We start from the raw sequence: 24,971 nt of genomic DNA on the forward strand, positions 1-24,971 counted from the left end.
GAAACCTTCAATTTCACCATGAAGGTCCAGGCTCCTGACCAGATACCATGCTCATCGAGGGTCTTCTCGGGAATACCGACGATGTCGCCGTATCGTCCAACCCAGGTGGAGATGTCGACACAGTAAAGTGACTCGTTACTGGTCAAAACGGTCACCTTCCTGACTGAGTTCTGGCGGGATATTGCTACAGCGAGGAAACCCCGCCATTCGGGGCGACCCCAAGCCAGTTCGTGGCGAGACCAGAAAAGCTCAAGGCCCTCCGGTCTCATGAAGCTGACATCGAAGTAGGAGGTCCCATAGGGCTGGATCAAGGCAAAGATGTCATATGCCGCGAAGCCCATCCCCAGCAGGAGCTCAGCAACCTTTGACCGATCAGGACAGGCATCCTTGCTTACCCACTGGAGACGGGCCACGTTCCTACGGTTACTCCTCTGCCCCGGTGTCGGCAGAGACCAGACAGTCTCTGCCCCTCTATCTCGGAAGGTGGAAAGACCGTGTCTCTCTATCCAGGAAGACAGATCAACCTCCCTCCCCTCTACATTGATGGAACTCTCCCCTCTCCTCAGGGCGTCCAGGAAGCGCTGCTGCAAGTCACCATCCTCAGGGTCACCAGACAAGGACGCACTACTACCCCCAGCAGTGACAGCTCCTGAATAGCTTGGGGCTGAAGCCCCCGCCACCGCTGGGGGGGCAGCGGGACCACCACCTGCTTCCCCTCCACCAACACCAATAATGCTCTCCTCATTCACTCCACCACTACTCCCATCATTTGCAACACCACTACTCCCATCATTCACTCCACCACTACTCCCATCATTCACTCCACCACTACTCCCATCATTCCCCTTACCATTTCCACCACTTCCCGTCACTTTATTACCAGTATTGTCACCACCATTTTTCCCAGTGTTCTCTGCACCTTCCACAGTCACATCCATTCCTTCCTCACTTGTGTCTGGCTTCTCTGCACTCACTCCTGCTGGACCGGGGGAGGGGTGCAGCACCACACCCGGTTTCCCTTGATTGGTGCTGTGTTGTGTCTCTGGAGCTCCTTGCCCCCCCACTGCAGCAGTTTGCATTTTATTATCCTGGGCCTGCTGCTTGTTGGGGGGCGCCGCCTGCCCCGCACCCACAGACTTCGGGGTCCTGGTGTCACGTTTGGGCGCTGGAGCACTCTGTCCTCCTGTCACTGCAGGGCGCCCAGTGTTCCCTGCAGATGATTTTTCCTGCTTTTTTTTCCTTTTTGGACTCGCTGCTCCCCTGTCGCAGCCGCGTGCCTCTTCTCTGTTGAGGCGCACTGCGCCCCTGTCACAACAGTGCGCCCCCCTTTCGCCGCACCAAGTCTCTCGGACCTGCCCGCCACAGCCCCGGCGTCGGCCGGCTCAGCCGTAGTGAGCAGGGATGGAGTCTGCCCACACCGTCCCCCTTTCGCAACGGCGCGGACATCCCCCTCGCCCCCCTCAGCCCCGGTGAGAACCGGCTTAGCCGCAGAGGGCAGTGAGGGAAACTCCTCGGGGTCCCCTATGTCCGGCGCCGTGAGTACCTCCACAGCCTCGCCCCCTGCACTGTTCCCCGCACAGACGGCAGCACCGCCGGACGTCCTCCTCCTCTCCCCACCTTGCCTATGCCCCGGACCCACTGCAGAGCCCGTGCCTTTAGGTTTGGTGGGGTTTACACAGGAGGCGGTAGGTGTAACATCATCCATCAGTACATATCTGTAACTCACCACCTCCCGTGCGGTCTTCTTCCTTGTCTTCTTCCTCTTCTTGGATTCCTCTGCTGGTTCGTCCTCACCAAAGGAAAAGCTGTCCAGGTTCACTGGAGACTCCAGTTGTCGGATCTCCTCTAGCAGACCGCCCTCCTCCTCTTCCTCCGCTGACACTCCAGCCTGTGCTGTCGGAGTCCTCTGCCGTGCCGGGAGGCCGCTTCCCTGTTGTCGGCTCTGCGACTCACTCTCCCGGCTGGTTCCAGCTTGTAGGACTCCAGTCACAGCCACATCGTCCTCCTCCTTGTCGCTTAGGACGCCGGCTGGCGGCTCTCCTGAGGTATTTAACCCCTTCATTTCTGAGAACCGCCGCTGGTTCTTAAACCTCTCCAGGAAGGGACCTGCGCTTTTCTCAATCCCCTCCCAGAGGAGCACTAGCCGGACCATCTCATCTTTGAGGGCTCTGAACCTCTGGGAGGTCGCGGGTTTCTCTTTGCTAGAGGCTTGGGTGTTCAGGACCCGAGCCACCCGCAGCTTCTCCTTCAGCCCGGTCAGTGCTTTGCCGGCGTCCTCGTACTCACGTAGCATGGCGACCACTCGGGAGGAGAAGGTACTCGAGGACTCGCCGGAGCTCGTTTCCCCCCAGGATGTTCCTGGGCTCTCCTTCCTGGGGCCTGGGGCGCCCCTGTCTCCCTCTCTGGGCGGACTATGAGCCATCTCAGGGTTGGTGTAGGTGGGTATGGTTCTTCTCACCCGTCCCGACCTCCTCAGTCCCTCTTGGGCCGGTTGCTGCTGCTGCTCTCTGTCCCCCGCCGGCACAGACCGGGGAACAGAAGCCTGGGAAGCCTTGCCGGCCTCCCAGGAAGCCTGCCTCTCCCTGGGGAGAAGAGAGGCAGACTCTGGGCCTCCTGCTGGAAGTGCTGGAGCTCACAAGGCAGGTACTGCTCCTAGCAGGGTGTGGCTGATTGTGGGCACCTATCCTCCAGTCACCTCCAGAGCTGCACCCACTATTCTGCTAATACATCATGTCTTATCCTCCAGACACTTCCATAGCTGCACTCACTATTCTGCTGTTACATTGTGTCTTATCCTCCAGTCACCTCCAGAGCTGCAATCTCTATTCGCTGTCACATCTCCCTGCTGGGTCAGTGGTGGGATCCTGCACTCTCATTGGCTGAGCCTCCTGTCAGTCACCAGCAGTTCTAGCTGCACCTGTGGAGTGTTGCAGGGAAGTTACTGTACAGACTCGTCCTTATTCTCGAGGATGGAGCTCATTATAACAGATCATACTACAAATGACATCTTCCCCTATATAAGAGACGATTGGGTTATTGATCCTGTGCAATAGACCCTGGAAGTCCTCTGCATTTATCAGAGCGGACCGTGCTGGCTGAAAATCGTTCTGCGGCATTTTTTACATTTTTTTTTAATGTGGATTTATTTTCAAGCTATTTTATGCCCCAGAGAGTTGAATATTAAGCCACGCCCCTTTAAGAGTGCGACGCAAACGGCGTCATAAACATAAGAACTGGGTCCGAAACCGGTGGCCACGATCTGACCTAAAATTCCCCAAACGCGGAGCCTTTTACTCCGCAGATGACGCTCTGACAGTGGCGAATCTGCAATATGGCTACTAATGTTATTTCTTCTGGATCAGAAAGTAAGCGGAGGAATGTAGTCGCCCGCATCTGGTGATGAGCGACTCGGCCGACTCCAGTGGTTCCGCTCCACTTTGGCCAGGAAATTTGATGTAACCGATGTGAATTGAATGACTATAAGTTTAAAAAAAAAAAAACTTTTTAACCCCTTTCTGCCCTTTAGATTTCCGCACAATGGAGGCCGGCTGGGTGATTCACCGGAATCCAGGAATTTGGGAAATTCTAAACTAATTCACTTAGCTTAGAATCGATTCGCTCTGCTACATTGTGTCAGTGTCCATTTATTTATATTAAATGCAACAATGTATCAATGTGGAATGTTTATGTAACTGTACATCTGGTGGAATAACGTTCTCCTAGAGCTCTGCTGGGCCTTGTGGTCCCCCAGCAGCAGTGCCAGCACCGTTCCCCTTCCCTCTGCTGTTGCGAACGTCTCTCAGCGATGCCGTATAATGGATTCCTCCGTGTGGGCGCGATAAGTGATATTATCCCTTCTGAGTTGTGTAATTTGTTGGTATATGGCGAGGGCAGCACGAGAGAAGAGCGGTAAATGAAGCAGCAAATGAGATTGTAATTTTAGATTCTTCTTCTTGTCTGAATATTGTGCGAGAGACATCACAGCTCCTATTAATATTACAGCATCCTGCGGGCTCCAACCTCTAATCACAAAACTGGAGGTTAACGGGATCTGTCTAACTGCGCCCAGGAGACCTGGCGGCTGGGGGAGGGGGCTCTGACTACAGCATTTAAATCATAAACCAGGAATTATATACTTATCATCTTTTATTTTATGGCATTCACTTAGCATATTGAGAAGTTGGGACTGCTCTTATAGCGCCCCTAGAGGACGGGCTACGACATCACTATTACTTATTGAAATGGCGCCTCTAGTGGCAAATGCACATGGTGACAGTCGCACAAGTTCATCCATGTTGATTCAAAAGTAAGAGGGAAAGCAGCAGCCACATATTGGGGAGAAAATAATTTCATCCACCCCAAATCGGAATCAAGGTTTGATCAGCAGCGTGACATGCACATAGCCTGCCATATTGGACACAGTGCCCTGGGAGCATGTCCAGCATCCACCAATACAGCGCCCCTAGTGGTGGGTTGTTCACAGCACACGCAGATCTCCCCATGTCCAGTGCTCTCATGGTGCTGACCCAGTTCATCCTGATCTGCAGCTTTTCTATGTCGCCGGCTCCGTTTCTTCTGGGATATTGGGGCCGATGATTGTGCAGCCGGTATGGATAATCTCATATGTCAGGAGGTGACTCCTGTGCAAGAACGGTATATGGGCCCCTGTGCAAGAACGGTATATGGGCCCCTGTGCAAGAACGGTATATGGGCTCCTGTGCAAGAACGGTATATGGGCCCCTGTGCAAGAACGGTATATGGGCCCCTGCGCAAGAACGGTATATGGAGCCCTGCGCAAGAACGGTATATGGGCCCCTGCGCAAGAACGGTATATGGGCTCCTGCGCAAGAACGGTATATGGGCTCCTGCGCAAGAACGGTATATGGGCTCCTGCGCAAGAACGGTATATGGAGCCCTGTGCAAGAACGGTATATGGGCCCCTGTGCAAGAACGGTATATGTGCTCCTGTGCAAGAACGGTATATGGGCTCCTGTGCAAGAACGGTATATGGGCTCCTGTGCAAGAACGGTATATGGGCCCCTGTGCCAGAACGGTATATGGAGCCCTGTGCAAGAACGGTATATGGAGCCCTGTGCAAGAACGGTATATGGACCCCTGTGCAAGAACGGTATATGGGCCCCTGTGCAAGAACGGTATATGGAGCCCTGTGCAAGAACGGTATATGGACCCCTGTGCAAGAACGGTATATGGAGCCCTGTGCAAGAACGGTATATGGGCCCCTGTGCAAGAACGGTATATGTGCTCCTGTGCAAGAACGGTATATGGGCCCCTGTGCAAGAACGGTATATGTGCTCCTGTGCAAGAACGGTATATGGAGCCCTGTGCAAGAACGGTATATGGGCTCCTGTGCAAGAACGGTATATGGGCCCCTGTGCAAGAACGGTATATGGAGCCCTGTGCAAGAACGGTATATGTGCTCCTGTGCAAGAACGGTATATGGGCTCCTGTGCAAGAACGGTATATGGGCTCCTGTGCAAGAACGGTATATGGAGCCCTGTGCAAGAACGGTATATGGACCCCTTTGCAAAAACGGTATATGGGCCCCTGTGCAAGAACGGTATATGGGCTCCTGTGCAAGAACGGTATATGGACCCCTTTGCAAGAACGGTATATGGAGCCCTGTGCAAGAACGGTATATGGGCCCCTGTGCAAGAACGGTATATGGAGCCCTGTGCAAGAACGGTATATGGACCCCTGTGTAAGAACGGTATATGGACCCCTGTGCAAGAACGGTATATGGGCCCCTCTGCAAGAACGGTATAGGGGCTCCTGTGCAAGAACGGTATATGGGCTCCTGTGCAAGAACGGTATATGGGCCCCTCTGCAAGAACGGTATATGGGCCCCTGTGCAAGAACAGTATAGGGGCCCTCTGCAGCCCAATAGCTCCTCATAATGCCCAATCCCACCTATGTAGATGCATGTGGCCCCTCACCTCTTGGCCCTGTGCAGCTGCACCAATGATATGTCCACCCCTGGTATATGGGCACCGATAGTTCGGATAATTCTAGACTTACTAACATTACAATGCCCTGTCCTGAGACCACCTAGGACATCCCGGACCACCTACTTTTGGGCAGGTCTTGCATACACCTGCCCATTTTGACGGTTTGGTTGCCAGGATTGTGGCGGGTGTAATGCCATGTGATACTATATTAGGTTGATGCCCTTGTACTGATGCTAGCACACTGGGCGGATAATACAGGGGTGGGAATACTAAATCCCTACAGATGACCCCCCGGATACATTGCGTGCCCATGTCTCACTGTAGCCTCCTGCCATGATTGTGTCCTTACTAATAACATGACATACAAGCAGAACATGGTGCAGAGTCTGACACCCTGACAGCCGATAACCTAGCAACACTGACAGTTGGCACAAACGAAACTTTGATATATTTAACCATATATTTGTAGTAATGGCGGATTGTACCATTCTACCTATGGGGGGATCACCTCGATGTTCCATCCTCCGGAGGCGCATATGGCAGACCTGAGCCTGGTGTAGGGCGAGTGCGATATGTACCATTAGGATATATGTACGATATTGGACTGTACAGTGCTGCAGAATATGTTGGCGCTATAGAAATAAAACTTGTTATTATTAATATGTATTATATACCTTGGTGCCTGCGTCGTGGCCAAGAATATCCCGAAAAGTCCTCACCTTCCAGATCCCTGACACAGCACAAAAATCTGTTCTTCCTTCTCATTTTTAGTAATTAAATTTAATTACCACCTAATTAGTCCGGATTGGCGCGGCGCCCGCTGTAGGCTCTGTCATCCAGATCTAAGGGGAGAAGCAAGGACACAAGAGCCTGTGTGGCCCCTCTGTGGGGCATAGGCATAAGGAGGATCCTCAGTGCATGGGGTCTGGGGGATCCGGCAGAGCTGAACCCGGTTGTGCACATCTGTGTGAAGGGTTAACGGCGTCCGGCTGCAGATTCTGCATTTTCGGGGATGGATCCGGTGATGGATTCTGCCATTCTCATGACTGACGTCCAGAACCGGCTGCCGAGTGAGAACCTGCAGACGTGGCGATAAATGTGACTGCCGCCTGCTGAGCGGTAACGTGAGCGGAGAAGCTGCCGGTGGATGAGGCTGGGATCGGCCAATGTCAATCACCGGTGATTGGAAGAGATCAACCAGAACCGACATGGCGGGACTAGTCCTGTCCCAGATACGCCATGTACCAATCACTTGCTTTCAGGATCTCTGCTTGCTGTCAGTAAAAGGGAGCGTTCTGATGCTGCTTACATAATAATTTTATTTCTATAGCTCCAACATATTGCGCAGCGCTGTACAGTTGAGGGGTACACGTACCGACAATAAAGACAAAATAACACATTCAGTTACCATGTCTCAGCGTGGTCAATCTTCTGATCTGCCCCAAAGCTCCCCTGGTCGATGGCTCTTACCTGCACTCAGGACCGGACTGGCAATCTGGCAATTCTGGCAAATGCCAGAAGGGCCTGTCTGGTCATGGGCTGCCTTGTCTGCTATGTTGTTAACAGAATTGGTGTTCTTGAGACATCCATACTGTTAAGAGTTGTGACGGAGCAAAAAGTCGCTGACTCCATCACTTACCCCAGCAGGCCTCTGGTATCATTAGAAATATTGGTCTTGTAGTAAATCTTCCTTTCCTCCATCCAGGGTAATATTAGTAATATATCCCATCTGGTTCATGGGGACGGGGACAACATGGGCCTGTGTGATTTCCAATGCCAGGGCGGAATTTCCTCCCCAGTCCATACCTGCGCTGCACTGATACATTGTAACAAACCTTCAGCTGTGTGGACAGGACATTATATATTCCTCCATTCGTTGTTCTGCACAGAGTAGTGAGTGATGGCAGGAGAACGGCACCGTGTCAGCCATGTGTGGTCTGTGCGTGGACCCTTATAATTGTGTTTATACAGCAAGGTAATGACAAGATTATTTTACTGAATGGCTCCCAGGCTGCGGACCACCGGGCTGTACATCTGCGCCCCCGTTATTAGCCCAGGCTGAGGCCCGCAGCTCTGGATACCACATGGGTCTAGTCCCTGTCATTGGGGGGCGCTCTGATCACTGAGAGTTTACAATAAGAGAAGTCTCTACTGATGGTGTCAAACGGCCAAATATTTGGGTATAGGCCCCTGTTCACACGAGACCATGGACGACGAATGGTCATTCATCCGCAGGTGCAAAACAATCTTGGCCATCATCGGCCTGGTTACAATTTTTATTTTTTAGCCAATAGTACAACCAATGTAACAAGTGACAGGTCCCCCCCAGCTGAGAGAAGTGCTCTGCAAGGACTAGATCATTCACTCTGATAATAAGTTGGCGATCCAGGATGATAAACCAGCTCACCTCTATGGCTGGCTGATTTATTGTGATAATAAGCCAGTGCATACTACAGAGCTGCACTCATTCTGCTGTACAGTCACTGTGTCCATACATTATATTACTAATCCTGAGTTACATCCTGTATTATACTCCAGAGCTGCACTCACTATTCTGCTGGTGCAGTCACTGTGTACATACATTACATTACTGATCCTGAGTTACCTCCTGTATTATACTCCAGAGCTGCACTCACTATTCTGCTGGTGGAGTCACAGTGTACATACATTACATTACTGATCCTGAGTTACATCCTGTATTATAACCCAGAGCTGCACTCACTATTCTGCTGATGCAGTCACTGTATATATGCATTACATTACTGATCCTGAGATACATTCTGTATTACACTCCAGAGCTGCACTCACTATTCTGCTGATGCAGTCACTGTGTACATACATTACATTACTGATCCTGAGTTAAATCCTGTATTATACTCCAGAGCTGCACTCACTATTCTGCTGCTGCAGTCACTGTGTACATACATTACATTACTGATCCCGAGTTACCTCCTGTATTATACTCCAGAGCTGCACTCACTATTCTGCTGGTGCAGTCACTGTGTACATACATTACATTACTGATCCCGAGTTACCTCCTGTATTATACTCCAGAGCTCCACTCACTATTCTGCTGGTGCAGTCACTGTCTACATACATTACTGATCATGAGTTACATCCTGTATTATACCCCAGAGCTGCACTCACTATTCTGCTGGTGCACTGTGTACATACATTACATTACTGATCCTGTACTGATCCTGAGTTACATCCTGTGTTATACTCCACAGCTGCACTCACTATTCTGCTAGTGCAGTCACTGTTAGTGTTGAGCATTCTGATACCGCAAGTATCGGCCGATACTTGCGGTATCGGAATTCCGATACCGAGTTCCGATACTTTTGTGGTATCGGGAATCGGTATCGGAATTCCGATACCGAGTTCCGATACTTTTGTGGTATCGGGAATCGGTATCGGATCCATATTAATGTGTAAAATAAAGAATTAAAATAAAAAATATTGATTATACTTACCTCTCCTGAGGCCCCTGGACATCACCGCTGGTAACCGGCAGCCTTCTTTGCTTAAAATGAGCGCGTTTAGAGCCTTCCATGACGTCACGGCTTCTGATTGGTCGCGTGCCGCTCATGTGACCGCCACGCGACCAATCACAAGCCGCGACGTCATTCTCAGGCCCTAAACTCCTCATTCAATCAGAAGCCGTGACGTAATGGAAGGCCCTAAACGCGCTCATTTTAAGCAAAGAAGGCTGCCGGTTACCAGCGGTGATGTCCAGGGGCCTCCGGAGAGGTAAGTATATCAATATTTTTTATTTTAATTCTTTATTTTACACATTAATATGGATCCCAGGGCCTGAAGGAGAGTTTCCTCTCCTTCAGAACCTGGGAACCATCAGGATACCTTCCGATATTTGTGTCCCATTGACTTGTATTGGTATCGGGTATCGGTATCGGCGATATCCGATACTTTTCGGGTATCGGCCGATACTATCCGATACCGATACTTTCAAGTATCGGACGGTATCGCTCAACACTAGTCACTGTATATATACATTACATTACTGATCCTGAGATACATTCTGCAGATCTTTTATTATAAAAATGAAAAACATAACAATAATAATAGCAGAAAACATAACAAAAATATTAGTCAGAAAATAATCAGCATACTGAACACTGGTCCAGCTGCTCATTCTCTCCTCTCACACAGTATATACAGAATAACTACTTTGACCTCTGGTCCGGTCACCAAACAAAATAATAATAACAAATAAAATAAACAATGGCAAACAAAAACTATATACATTAACTTTTTTTTTTTTTTTATATAATTTTTTTTTTTTTTAGTTTTAAATAAAATAACTACAAATTAAACAAATATATACAATACTAAGCTATCCTTCTTTCCCAACCCCCCGCACTGACCTGAGAGCTGGCCCTGCGTCTCATGCCTCAGTCCATGTGCAATGTCCATAGGCCAGATCAGGCAGTGCCAGTTTTCCCCCAAACAACCCAGTGTCCCATAGTCCCACAAGATAATCCCACCTCCCCCCTTTTCCCACCACCCAACCTAACACCTACACCCAATTCTATATCCCTATATACAATATATACATTATATACAGCAGCACACACCACAATAATTACAAATCACAAAGCCCAAGTTCGGCGCCTGCAGCCCTACATCACTGTATAATGATCAAACAAAACAAAATCTACAGTGTCAGCAGTAGCCCACCACCAGGAAAGGAGATGACCAGACTAGTGCACACTAAAAGAAAAGCCCCTCCAGAGGAGCGGCCCTCCGTGTGCCCAGTCTCCCATACTCCAGAGAGCGCACCTTCACCAGGTCACCGAGTATGGTCCTAAACACATCTTCCACTGGGAGGATTTTTCGTTGCGTCGATACTAAGCACCGTGCGTTCCGCGTGTGATACCTAACCACTGCGCTAACTAGAAATAAGGTGCAGCGATCCCGACCACCAAGGTCTCTGAATGCTCCATAGGCCCATTCCGCATAGGAGAGACCGGCTAGCCGAGACCAGCCAATGGAGGCGCCCACCCTGTTGTACACCTCTGTGTTGAATGGACAATGAAGCAGGTAGTGGTCCATGCTTTCCAGCAAGGTACCACAATGCTCCCGAGGACAATTCCTGTCCTCAGAGCTCCTACACTTCAGATTGTCCCTCACACACAGTTTCCCATGGAAGCAGCGCCAAGTCAAGTCCCAAAACTTCGAGGGGATCCTGTTAGAATTCAAAAGATGCAAACCCACCCCAAGATCCCGACTTGGGCAGTCCCTGAGCGCCAGAGGCCTCTGGAAATGGGTCAACAGAACCCTACTGTCAAGGAGTTTCCTTGGCAGAGTCCTGATCTCCCACATTCCCAGACCCCACCGATGAATTACCTTCAGAACCAAGGTAGCGTAAGCCGGAAGATGTCCATGCGGTGTGCGAAGATCCTTCACTTGCCCTCCTGTCTCCCATTCCTGGAAGAAAGGCTGAAACCATCCCCTACAGGAGAATACCCACGGAGGAGCCCTCTCTTTCCAGAGGTTTGCGATATTGATCTTAATGAAGGTATCCACAAGGAATACCACAGGGTTGACCATACCCAACCCTCCTAGTCTCCTCGTACGGTAAGTAACCTCCCACTTGACCAGGTTCAGTCTATTCCCCCATAACAGTTGGAAGAACAAACTGTAGACCAGAGTCCAGAGAGATTCCGGCAAGATGCATACACTGTCCAGATAAATCAGTAAAGGGAGCAGATAGGTTTTGATCAGGTTTACCCTTTCCCTTAGGGTCAAAGACCAACCCTTCCATTGGTTCACCTTCTGAGTGGCGATCTCTAGCCTGCTGTCCCAATTTTGTTTGGGGTAATCCCCCTGGCCAAATTCGATGCCAAGGACTTTTGCAGAGACTTTGGGTCCTGGAAGGGTGTCCTGGAGATCAAAACCAGGATCTCCTCCTCCCAGCCAGAGACTCTCACACTTATCCCGGTTGATCTTGGACCCGGATGCCTCCGAGTAGCGATCTACCTCTGACATCAGCCACCCTGCCTCCTCATGAGAGGAAACACAGTGACATCATCGGCATACGCTACCACCCTCAGAGTGGCTTCCGGTGCTGCCTGGTCCATCCCGATCCCAGCCAACGGTCCACGCTCCACCCTCCTAAGAAGAGGGTCAATCGCAAACACGTACAGCAGCGGGCTCAAGGGACAACCCTGGCGAACACCGGACCCAACCTCAAAAGAGCTGCCAATCCAACCATTCACAAGCGGGAAACTCTCTGCCCCACTGTACAAGGTCTTAAGCCAATCAACAAACCCCCCCGGCAGGGTGTACGAGGTGTATGGATCAGAGCAGCGTATGAAAGGTGTATGGAGCGGAGTTGTGTGTGTACGATGTGTACGGAGCGGAGCCGTGTGTGTAAGAGGTGTACGGAGCCGTGTGCATGAGGTGTACGGAGCGCAGCCGCGTGTGTACGAGGTGTACGGAACGGAGCAGCATGAGAAAGGTGTACGGAGCGGAGTCGTGTGTACGGAGCACAGCCGCGTGTGTACGAGGTGTACGGAGCGAAGCAGCACGTGAAAGGTGTACGGAGCAGAGCCATGTGTGTAAGAGGTGTACGGAACCATGTGTACGAGGTGTACGGAGTACAGCCGCATGTGTACGAAGTGTACGGAGCACAGCCGCGTGTGTACGAGGTGTACTGAGCGGAGCAGCATGTGAAAGGTGTACGGAGTGGAGTCGTGTGTAAGAGGTGTACGGAGCCGTGTGTACGAGGTGTACGGAGCACAGCCGCGTGTGTACGAGGTGTACGGAGCGGAGCAGTATGTGAAAGGTGTACGGAGCCGTGTGTACGAGGTGTACGGAGCACAGCCGCGTGTGTACGAGGTATATGGAGCAGAGCAGCATGTGAAAGGTGTACGGAGCGGAGTCGTGTGTAAGAGGTGTACGGAGCCGTGTGTACGAGGTGTACGGAGCACAGCCGCGTGTGTACGAGGTGTACGGAGCGGAGCAGCATGTGAAAGGTGTACGGAGCGGAGTCGTGTGTAAGAGGTGTATGGAGCCGTGTGTATGAGGTGTACGGAGCACAGCCGCGTTTGTACGAGGTGTATGGAGCGGAGCAGCATGTGACAGGAGTCGTGTGTGTACGAGGTTTGCGGATCAGAGCAGAGTGTGAAAGGTGTATGGAGCGGAGCCACGTGTGTACGAGGTGTACGGAGCAGAGCCACATGTGTACGAGGTGTACAGAGCAGAGCCACGTGTGTGGAGCAGAGCCATGCGTGTACGAGGTATATGGAGCGGAGCAGCGTGTGCAATGTGTATAGAGCGGAGCCGTGTGTGTACGAGGTGTACGGAGTAGTGCCGTGTGTGTACGAGATGTATGGAGAGGAGCCGTATCTGTATGAGGTGTACGCAGCGGAGCCGTGTGTGTGCAAGGTATACGGAGCGCAGCAGCGTGTGCAATGTGTATGGAGCGGAGCGGTGTTTGTACGAGGTGTACGGAGTAGTGCCATGTGTGTACGAGATGTATGGGGAGGAGCCGTATGTGTATGAGGTGTACGCAGCGGAGCCGTGTGTGTGCAAGGTATACGGAGCGGAGCAGCGTGTGCAATGTGTATGGAGCGGAGCGGTGTGTGTACGAGGTGTACAGAGCAGAGCCGTGTGTGTATGAGATGTATGGGGTGGAACCGTGTGTACGGAGCGGAGCCGTGTGTGCAAAGTTTACAGAGCGCAGCCGCGTGTGTAGGAGTAGCTATGTGTGGCCATTATACGGTACGAAGTATCATGTGCTGCCAATATAGGTGAATTTAATGAAAATGTAGAATCCCTGTGGGTGGAGATAAGGGGAGGGGGAAAAAATAATAAATTACTGATAGGGGTTTGTTATAAATCTCCAAAAATAATGGAAGCAATGGAGAATATCCTCGTAAAGCAAATAGATGAAGCTGCGACTCAAGGAGAAGTCATTATTATGGGAGACTTCAACTACCCTGAAATAGATTGGGGAACAGAAACCTGCAGTTCCAGCAAAGGTAATCGGTTTTTGATAACTATGAGAGACAATTACCTTTCACAACTGGTTCAGGACCCAACAAGAAAGGGGGCACTGCTAGACCTAATATTAATCAACAGGCCAGACCGCATATCAAATATAAGGGTTGGGGGTCACTTGGGAAATAGCGATCACAAAATAATAAGTTTTCATGTATCCTTTAAAAAGATGTGTAGTAGAGGGGTTACAAGGACACTAAACTTCAGGAGGGCAAATTTCCAACGGATGAGAGAGGATCTTGGTGCAATTAACTGGGACGATATCCTGAGACACAAAAATACACAAAGAAAATGGGAGACGTTTATTAGCATCCTGGATAGGACCTGTGCACAGTATATACCGTATGGGAATAAACATACTAGAAATAGGAGGAAACCAATATGGCTAAATAGAGCTGTAAGGGGCGCAATAAGTGACAAAAAGAAAGCATTTAGAGAATTAAAGGAAGTAGGTAGTGAGGAGGCATTAAATAAATACAGAAAATTAAATAAATTCTGTAAAAAGCAAATCAAGGCAGCAAAGATTGAGACAGAGAGACTCATTGCTAGAGAGAGTAAAAATAATCCTAAAATATTCTTTAACTACATAAATAGTAAGAAACTAAAAAATGATAGTGTTGGCCCCCTTAAAAATAGTCTGGGTGAGATGGTGGATGAGGAAAAAGCCAATATGCTAAATGACTTTTTTTCATCAGTATTTACACAAGAAAATCCCATGGCAGACAAAATGTCTAGTGATAAAAATTCTCAATTAAATGTCACCTGCTTAACCCAGCAGGAAGTGCTGCGGCGTCTAAAAATCACTAAAATTGACAAATCTCCGGGCCCGGATGGGATACACCCTCGAGTACTGCAGGAATTAAGTACAGTCATTGATAGACCATTATTTTTAATCTTTAAAGACTCCATAATAACAGGGTCTGTGCCACAGGACTGGCGTATAGCAAATGTGGTGCCAATATTCAAAAAGGGAACAAAAACTGAACTCGGAGATTATAGGCCAGTAAGCTTAACCTCTACTGTGGGTAAAATCCTGGAGGGCATTCTAAGGGATGCTATACTGGAGTATCTGAAGAGGAATAACCTCATGACCCAGTATCAGCACGGGTTTACTAGGGACCATTCATGTCAGACTAATTTGATCAGCTTCTATGAAGAGGTAAGTTCCGGATTGGACCAAGGGAACCCAGTGGATGTAGTGTATATGGACTTTTCAAAAGCTTTTGATACGGTGCCACACAAAAGGTTGATACATAAAATGAGAATAATGGGGATAGGGGAAAATATGTGCAAGTGGGTTGAGAGCTGGCTCAGGGATAGGAAACAAAGGGTGGTTATTAATGGAGCACACTCGGACTGGGTAGCGGTTAGCAGTGGGGTACCACAGGGGTCCGTATTGGGCCCTCTTCTTTTTAACATATTTATTAATGACCTTGTAGGGGGCATTCAGAGTAGAATTTCAATATTTGCAGATGACACTAAACTCTGCAGGGTAATCAATACAGAGGAGGACAATTTTATATTACAGGATGATTTATGTAAACTAGAAGCTTGGGCTGATAAATGGCAAATGAGCTTTAATGGGGATAAATGTAAGGTCATGCACTTGGGTAGAAGTAATAAGATGTACAATTATGTGCTTAATTCTAAAACTCTGGGCAAAACCGTCAATGAAAAAGACCTGGGTGTATGGGTGGATGACAAACTCATATTCAGGGGCCAGTGTCAGGCAGCTGCTACAAAGGCAAATAAAATAATGGGATGCATTAAAAGAGGCACAGATGCTCATGAGGAGAACATAATTTTACCTCTATACAAGTCACTAGTTCGACCACACTTAGAATACTGTGCACAGTTCTGGTCTCCGGTGTTTAAGAAAGACATAGCTGAACTAGAGCGGGTGCAGAGAAGAGCGACCAAGGTTATTAGAGGACTTGGGGGTCTACAATACCAAGATAGGTTATTACACTTGGGGCTATTTAGTTTGGAAAAACGAAGACTAAGGGGTGATCTTATTTTAATGTATAAATATATGAGGGGACAGTACAAAGACCTTTCTGATGATCTTTTTAATCATAGACCTGAAACAGGGACAAGGGGGCATCCTCTGCGTTTGGAGGAAAAAAGGTTTAAGCACAATAACAGACGTGGATTCTTTACTGTAAGAGCAGTGAGACTATGGAACTCTCTGCCGTATGATGTTGTAATGAGTGATTCATTACTTAAATTTACGAGGGGACTGGATACCTTTCTGGAAAAGTATAATGTTACAGGGTATATACACTAGATTCCTTGATAGGGTGTTGATCCAGGGAACTAGTCTGATTGCCGTATGTGGAGTCGGGAAGGAATTTTTTTCCCCAATGTGGAGCTTACTCTTTGCCACATGGGTTTTTTTTGCCTTCCTCTGGATCAACATGTTAGGGCATGTTAGGTTAGGCTATGGGTTGAACTAGATGGACATATAGTCTTCCTTCAACCTTAATAACTATGTAACTATGTAATATACAGTATGGAGCATCATGTGCAGTCATTATACAGTATGGAGCATCATGTGCGGCCATTATACAGTATGGAGCATCATGTGCGGTCATTATACAGTATGGAGCACTGTGTGGCCATTATACAGTATTGAGCATCATGTGCGGCCATTATACAGTATGGAGCATCATGTGCGGTCATTATACAGTATGGAGCATCATGTGGGGCCATTATACAGTATGGAGCATCATGTGCGGCCATTATACAGTATGCAGCATCATGTGTGGCCATTATACAGTATGGAGCATCATGTGCGGTCATTATGCAGTATGGAGCATCATGTGCGGCCATTATACATTATGGAGCATCATGTGCGGCCATTATACAGTATGGAGCATCATGTGCGGTCATTATACAGTATGGAGCATCATGTGCGGTCATTATACCGTATGCAGCATCATGTGTGGCCATTATACAGTATGGAGCATCATGTGCGGTCATTATGCAGTATGGAGCATCATGTGCGGCCATTATACATTATGGAGCATCATGTGCGGCCATTATACAGTATGGAGCATCATGTGCGGTCATTATACAGTATGGAGCATCATGTGCGGTCATTATACCGTATGGAGCATCATGTGTGGCCATTATACAGTATGGAGCATCATGTGCGGTCATTATACAGTATGGAGCATCATGTGCAGTCATTATACAGTATGGAGCATTATGTGCGGCTATTATAAAGTATGGAGCATCATGTGGGGTCATTATACAGTATGGAGCATCATGTGCAGCCAATATACAGTATGGAGCATCATGTGCAGTCATTATACAGTATGGAGCATCATGTGCGGCCATTATACAGTATGGAGCATCATGTGCGGTCATTATACAGTATGGAGCACTGTGTGGCCATTATACAGTATTGAGCATCATGTGCGGCCATTATACAGTATGGAGCATCATGTGCGGTCATTATACAGTATGGAGCATCATGTGGGGCCATTATACAGTATGGAGCATCATGTGCGGCCATTATACAGTATGCAGCATCATGTGTGGCCATTATACAGTATGGAGCATCATGTGCGGTCATTATGCAGTATGGAGCATCATGTGCGGCCATTATACATTATGGAGCATCATGTGCGGCCATTATACAGTATGGAGCATCATGTGCGGTCATTATACAGTATGGAGCATCATGTGCGGTCATTATACCGTATGGAGCATCATGTGTGGCCATTATACAGTATGGAGCATCATGTGCGGTCATTATACAGTATGGAGCATCATGTGCAGTCATTATACAGTATGGAGCATTATGTGCGGCTATTATAAAGTATGGAGCATCATGTGGGGCCATTATACAGTATGGAGCATCATGTGTGGCCATTATACAGTATGGAGCATCATATGCGGTCATTATACAGTATTGAGCATCATGTGTGGCCATTATACAGTATGGAGCACTGTGTGGCCATATTTTTTTGTTTATAATTATTCTTTATGAATAGTGTGATCAGCAGTGCTAAATGGGTGTGGTTGGGACGTGAATATGGGTGTGGCTAGTGAATGGGTGTGGCCAGAGGTGTGGCCTAAAATTTGCAAGTTGGGAGGTATGCTGCAGGGACCTCGCTGCACGTGGCCTGTGAGTGACTAAGCAGGCTGCCAGGTGGGGCTTTCTGCTGGTCATCCTCCTCATCATCATCCACCTGGCACTCAGGCTGCAGCCCCATCTGCCTTTGCTCTCTGTTGTCAGCCATTTCTCTGAATCGATCTTCATTAATAAGCTTTTCCTTAAATGGTCCACTTTTTTCTCTAATGAAAGCTTTCCTGACTTCAAGCTCATTGATGTCAATTTTCAGTCTCCTTACCTCCGCCTGGAGCTGATTCTTCCTCGGTTTGGAGTAACTTGCAGCTTTGTTGCTTGTGCAGCGCAGCTCCTCCCGGAGTCTTCTCAGTGTCTTACTCGCGTCTTCATACTCACGGAGGTGGCTCATGACCCGGGAGGCATAGGTGGACACAGGCTCCCGGGGTCTCTGCAGCGCCCAACCCTCCTCAGTGAGGTCGGCCTCACCTCCGTGAGCACTCAGCTTTCCTCCGGAAGGGCCGCCATCTTGCACGCTAGCAGGCTTCTCCTCCATGGAAGCCTTGCGGCTTCTCTGTCTCTCTGCAGACCTGGGGGGAGTAGGAGCCACATTGCTGCGACTCCTGGTGGAGCGTCTCACCCCCGAATCCTCTGATGTGCAGGCTGGTTGCTGGTTCCTTCTGCCCCCCGCCAGCCTGGTCCGGGAAGCAGAAGCCTGGGACTTGGCTCCTTCACTCATCCCAGGAAACCCACTCCTTCCCTGGGTAAGAGAGAGAGAGCAGGTCCCCGGGTGGAGAGGTGGTGGCTCCCAGGAGCTCAGGAGCACACAGCAGGTTCAGCAGCGACCGCACCCACAATTGACACAATGAGCAGCAGCTGAGCTGCACTCACTACTCTGAAGGTGCAGTCACTGTGTACGTACATTACATTACTGTTCCTGAGTCACATCCTGTATTATACTCCAGAGCTGCACTCACTATTCTGCTGGTGCAGTCACTGTGTACATACATTACATTACTGTTCCTGAGTCACATCCTGTATTATACCCCAGAGCTGCACTCACTATTCTGCTGGTGCACTGTGTACATACATTACATTACTGATCCTGTACTGATCCTGAGTTACATCCTGTGTTATACTCCAGAGTTGCACTCACTATTCTGCTGGTGCAGTCACTGTGTACATACATTATATTACTAATCCTGAGTTACATCCTGTAATATACTCCAGAGCTGCACTCACTATTCTGCTGGTGCAGTCACTGTGTACATACATTACATTACTGATCCTGAGTTACATCCTGTATTATACTCCATAGCTGCATTCACTATTCTGTTGGTGCAGTCACTGTGTACATACATTACTGATCCTGAGTTACATTCTGTATTATACTCCAGAGCTGTACTCACTATTCCGCTGCTACAGTCACTGTGTACATAAATTACATTACTGATCCTGAGTACATCCTTACATCATGTATTATACTCCAGAGCTGCACTCACTATTCTGCTGGTGCAGTTACTGTGTACATACATTGCTGATCCTGAGTTACATCCTGTATTATACTCCAGAGCTGCACTCACTATTCTGCTGGTGCAGTCACTGTGTACATACATTAGATTACTAATCCTGAGTTATATCCTATATTATACTCCAGAGCTGCCCTCACTATTCTGCTGGTGCAGTCACTGTGTACATACATTATATTACTGATCCTGAGTTACATCCTGTATTATACTCCAGAGCTGCCCTCACTATTCTGATGGTACAGTCAATGTGTACATACATTACTGATCCTGAGTTACATCCTGTATTATACCCCAGAGCTGCACTCACTATTCTGCAGGTGCAGTCACTGTGTACATACATTACATTAGTGATCCTGAGTTACATACTGAATTATACTCCAGAGCTGCACTCACTATTCTGCTGGTGCAGTCACAGTGTACATACATTACATTACTGTTCCTGAGTCACATTCTGTATTATACCCCAGAGCTGCACTCACTATTCTGCTGGTGCAGTCACAGTGTACATACATTACATTACTGTTCCTGAGTCACATTCTGTATTATACTCCAAAGCTGCACTCAGGCTCTTATCCACAGGCAACAGTCAGTCCTATATCAATTAAGCTTAAAGGGCATGTCCACAATGTTTCGAAGGGCGCCTGCAGACCAGAGTATGAGAAATTGCCCAGGTTTCATCGAGAAAACTTGAATGTTTCTTTTTTCTAATTTTCATCATTGGGTACTTTTTTTTTACGTCTGAGTGTGTGCGATCAGTTTTTATACAGCTACTTAAAAAATGTACAAGATCAAATAGTTTTCTAAGGTTTATAATAGAAATGTGTCCGTGGAAATGCAAACGTCCTATTTATACTCTCGTCTGCAGGAGCCCTAAACCAAACAATGAAGAATCATTTGCTTGATATACAAAGCTCCCATGTGGGGGGGGTGGGAAGGGGAGCAGCCGGGGGAAGTCACCGGGGAGGGCAGTGGAGCGGGCAGGAGAAACCGCCGGGGAGGGAAGGGGAGCAGCTGGGGGAAGTCACTGGGGAGGGCAGTGGAGCGGGCAGGAGAAGCTGCCAGGGAGGGAAGGGGAGCAGCAGGGGCAAGTCACCAGGGAGGGCAGTGCAGCGGGCAGGAGAAGCCGCCGGGGAGGGAAGGGGAGCAGCCAGGGGAAGTCACCCGGGAGGGCAGTGGAGCAGGCAGGAGAAGGCGCCGGGGAGGGAAGGGGAGCAGCTGGGGGAAGTCACTGGGGAGGGCAGTGGAGCGGGCAGGAGAAGCCACCGGGGAGGGAAAGGGTGCGGCTGAGGGAAGCCACCGGGGAGGGAAGGGGAGCGGCCGGTGGAAGCCACCAGGGAGGGAAGGGGAGCGGCCGGTGGAAGCCACCAGGGAGGGAAGGGGAGCGGCTGGTGGAAGCCACCAGGGAGGGAAGGAGAGCGGCTGGGGGAAGCCGCCGGGGAGGGAAGGGGAGTGGCCGGGGGAAGTCACCGGGGAGGGCAGTGGAACGGGTGGGGGAAGCCGCTGGGGAGGGAAGGGGAGCGGCTGGGGGAAGGCGTCGGGGAGGGACTGGGAGCGGCCAGTGGAGGTCACCGGGGAGGGCAGTGAAGTTGGCTTGGGAAGTCGCCGCAGAAGGGAGTGGAGTGGGTGATGGAAGTCGCTGTGGAGGGGAGTGGAGCCGGTGGTGGAAGCACCCACAGAGGGGAGGGGAGCAGCCAGGGGAAGTCACCGGGGAGGGCAGTGGAGTGGGCGGTGGATGTCGCCATGGAGGGGAGTGGAGCCGGTGGTGGAAGCCCCCACAGAGGGGAGGGGAGTGGAGTGGGCGGGGGAAAGCCACCGCAGAGGGGAGTGGAGCCAGTGGTGGAAGCCCCCACAGAGGAGAGTGGAGTGGAGCGGGCGGGGAAAAGCCACCGCGGAGGGGAGTGGAGCCGTGGTGGAAGCCGCCGCAGAGGGGAGGACAGTGGAGCAGGCAGTGGAAGCCACAGAGGGGAGGGCAGTGGAGCAGGTGGTGGAAGCGTGCGGGGGAAGCTATCGCAGAGGGCATCGGATCGGGCGGGGGAAACACAACACTTATTCCTTATTGTTTCCTACAATGTATCGCGATCCTCTGTGACATGATATATTCTTACCTTCACTTATACATTGTAACAAATCTAGGGCAGGATAGAGATTAGTTCACAAAGAACGTCTACAAAGTATCAGACTTTACTTTGTACTTTTGTTGTGAATCAGTATTTACATAGGACTGCAGTAGCTGTGGATGGGGACACTGCGGGACATTAGTGGGTGGAGGTTGTCTCCTCTCTAATTCTCCACTTTGATTGTATCGTGCACAGGGGACTCTCTGCTAAGTGGATTGGAGCAAGGTGGAGGAATCTCTGACCTCGGGGTCAATGGCATGTATCAGGAGAGAGAAGCACTGGCGGATGATGGATGAGGCGGATGTGGGATTTAATGGCGGGGAGCCCACCTGGTGTTTAGGCTTTTGCTGCGCCTTTAATAGGCTAACATTGCAAAGCTCTCAGAAGATGGGTCATAGGTTTAAAGGGGGGAACCAATTAACTAATTATTGCTTATGAACCTTGTTATTTCACCTCTGCTCAGCCCCTCCACCAAATGCCATTAACAAAAATATTTTTCAAATAGTAAAGTGGGGGTGAGCTGACACAGGCGTCACTACTGGGGTATTATTAGGGAAGTCGTTTGTAGCGAGCGAAGAACTCAAATTATCACTGTGAAAACAGAATTAACTCCAAAGTAGGAGGTCCAGAACTGTCCACAGACGGGGGTGACCTGATCCATGGGAGGTCCTATCAATCTGGCCCCATCCACAGGAGCTTTGTTACTTTGTATGTTTTATACTGATTGAGTTTTGTAATAGTTTATGAACTTCTAGACAAGGATTGTAAAGTAGAAGATAAATATCGATGGAATGTATCTAGTGAGGAGACTTCCTATGAATAACCCACCTCATCCCAAACCTCACCACAGTCTTCATCCCAACCCTAACCCTAACCCATCTCTTCAACCTATCACTAACAACTGGTGTTTTCCCCTCAAGCTTTAAACATGCCTCAATCACACCTATCCTCAAAAAGCCCTCTCTTGACCCATCCTCTGTATCTAGCTATCTCCCTATATCACTTCTCCCCTATGCCTCCAAACTACTGGAACAACACATTTACCTTGAACTGTCCTCCCATCTCTCTTCTTGCTCCCTCTTTGACCGCTTACAATCCGGCTTCCGGTCACACCATTCCACTGAAACTGCCCTAACTAAGGTCACCAATGACCTCTTAACCGCCAAGAGCCCTATCCTGGATCTCATCATACCTAACAGACCGGACATTCAGCGTCTCCCACTCACACATCATCTCCTCACCTCGCCCCCTATCTGTCGGAGTCCCACAAGGTTCAGTCCTTGGGCCCCCGCTCTTCTCCATTTACACCTTTGGCCTGGAAAAGCTCATAGAATCTCATGGCTTTCAGTATCACCTCTATGCTGATGACACACAGATCTACATCTCTGGACCAGATATCACCTCCCTACTAACCAGAATCCCTCAATGTCTGTCCACTATTTCATTCTTCTTCTCCGCTAGATTTCTCAAACTTAACATGGACAAAACAGACTTTATCATCTTTCCCCCATCTCACGTGACATATCCAAGCCCTTTCCACTTCCTGCCGACTTCACCTCAAAAATATTTCACGAATCCGTTCATTCCTCAACCAAGAATCTGCAAAAACCCTAGTCCATGCCCTCATCATCTCTCGCCTTGACTACTGCAACCTCCTGCTCTGTGGCCTCCCCGCTAACACTCTCGCACCCCTCCAATCTATTCTAAACTCTGCTGCCCGACTAATCCACCTGTCCCCCCGCTATTCCCTGGCCTCTCCTCTCTGTCAATCCCTTCACTGGCTCCCCATTGCCCAGAGACTCCAGTACAAAACCCTAACCATGACCTACAAAGCCATCCAAAACCTGTCTCCTCTATACATCTGTGACCTCGTCTCCCGGTACTTACCTACACGCAACCTCCGATCCTCACAAGATCTCCTTCTCTACTCCCCTCTTATCTCCTCTTCCCACAATCGTATACAAGATTTCTCTCGCATATCACCCCTACTCTGGAACCCTCTACCACAACACATCAGACTCTCGCCTACCATCGAAACCTTCAAAAAGAACCTGAAGACCTACCTCTTCCGACAAGCCTACAACCTGCAGTAACCACCGATCGACCAAACCGCTGCATGACCAGCTCTATCCTCACCTACTGTATTCTCACCCATCCCTTGTAGATTGTGAGCCTTCGCGGGCAGGGTCCTCACTCCTCCTGTACCAGTTATGATTTGTATTGTTTATGATTATTGTACTTGTTTTTATTATGTATACCCCTCCTCACATGTAAAGCGCCATGGAATAAATGGCGCTATAGCAATAAATAATAATAATAACATTTATCAGTGATCTATAGGGTGAAGGGGCCAACTACTGTGATGGCTTTTTGAATGGGGACTACGGCCCAGAAAATATGGCTGGCCATTAAATAAGGCAAATTCTAAAGTGAGGGTTGAACAATAGGCACTCCTGGCTCCATGTAACTCAATTGGAAATGCCAAAACATCTGAGCGTTTGAGGCGGTTCCAGTCCACAGACCCCAAATTTATCACCTATCCATGCTGAGCATGGAGAATATTGATGTCTCCTGTGACTAGGTGGTGGCACATAATGTCTCCATTCACTAGGTGGTGGCACATAATGTGTCATTCACTAGGTGGTGGCACATGATGTCTCCATTCACTAGGTGGAGGTACATGATGTCCCCATTAACTAGGTGGTGGCACATGAAGTCCCCATTGACTAGGTGGTGGCACATGATGTCCCCATTCACTAGGTGGTGGCACATGATGTCTCCATCCGCCAGGTGGTGGCACACGATGTCCCTTTTCGCTAGGTGGTGGCACACGATGTCTCCTTTCACTAGGTGGTGGCATATGATGTCTCCGTTCACTAGGTGGTAGCACATGATGACCCTATTCACTAGGTGGTGGCACATGATGTCCCTATCACTAGGTGGTGGCACATGATGTCTCCATTCACTAGGTGGTGGCACATGATGTCCCTATTCACTAGGTTGTGGCACATGGTGCCTCCATTCACTAGGTGGTGGCACATGAAGTCCCCATTCACTAGGTGGAGGCACATAATGTTCCCATTCACTAGGTGGTGGCACATGATGTCTCCATTCACTAGGTTGTGGCACATGATGTCCCTATTCACTAGGTGGTGGCACATGATGTCTCCATTCACTAGGTGGTGGCACATGATGTCCCTATTCACCAGGTGGTGGTACATGATGTCTCCTTCACTAGGTGGAGACACATGATGTCCCC

General features: G+C 49.3%; 1 protein-coding gene across 1 annotated transcript in view; it reads left to right on the plus strand.

Annotated features, from left to right (window-relative positions):
* The first annotated feature begins 21,221 nt into the window (after positions 1–21,221).
* The window catches only part of LOC138645285 (uncharacterized), a 36,429-nt gene continuing 32,679 nt past the window's right edge, over positions 21,222–24,971 (plus strand). Inside the window, exon 1 of the mRNA XM_069734506.1 lies at positions 21,222–21,665. Coding sequence (XP_069590607.1) covers positions 21,222–21,665 — 444 coding nt within the window. The remainder of the gene's footprint in view (positions 21,666–24,971) is intronic.

Source organism: Ranitomeya imitator, chromosome 1 (genome assembly GCF_032444005.1).
Source record: "Ranitomeya imitator isolate aRanImi1 chromosome 1, aRanImi1.pri, whole genome shotgun sequence".
Taxonomy (NCBI): Eukaryota; Metazoa; Chordata; class Amphibia; order Anura; family Dendrobatidae; genus Ranitomeya; species Ranitomeya imitator.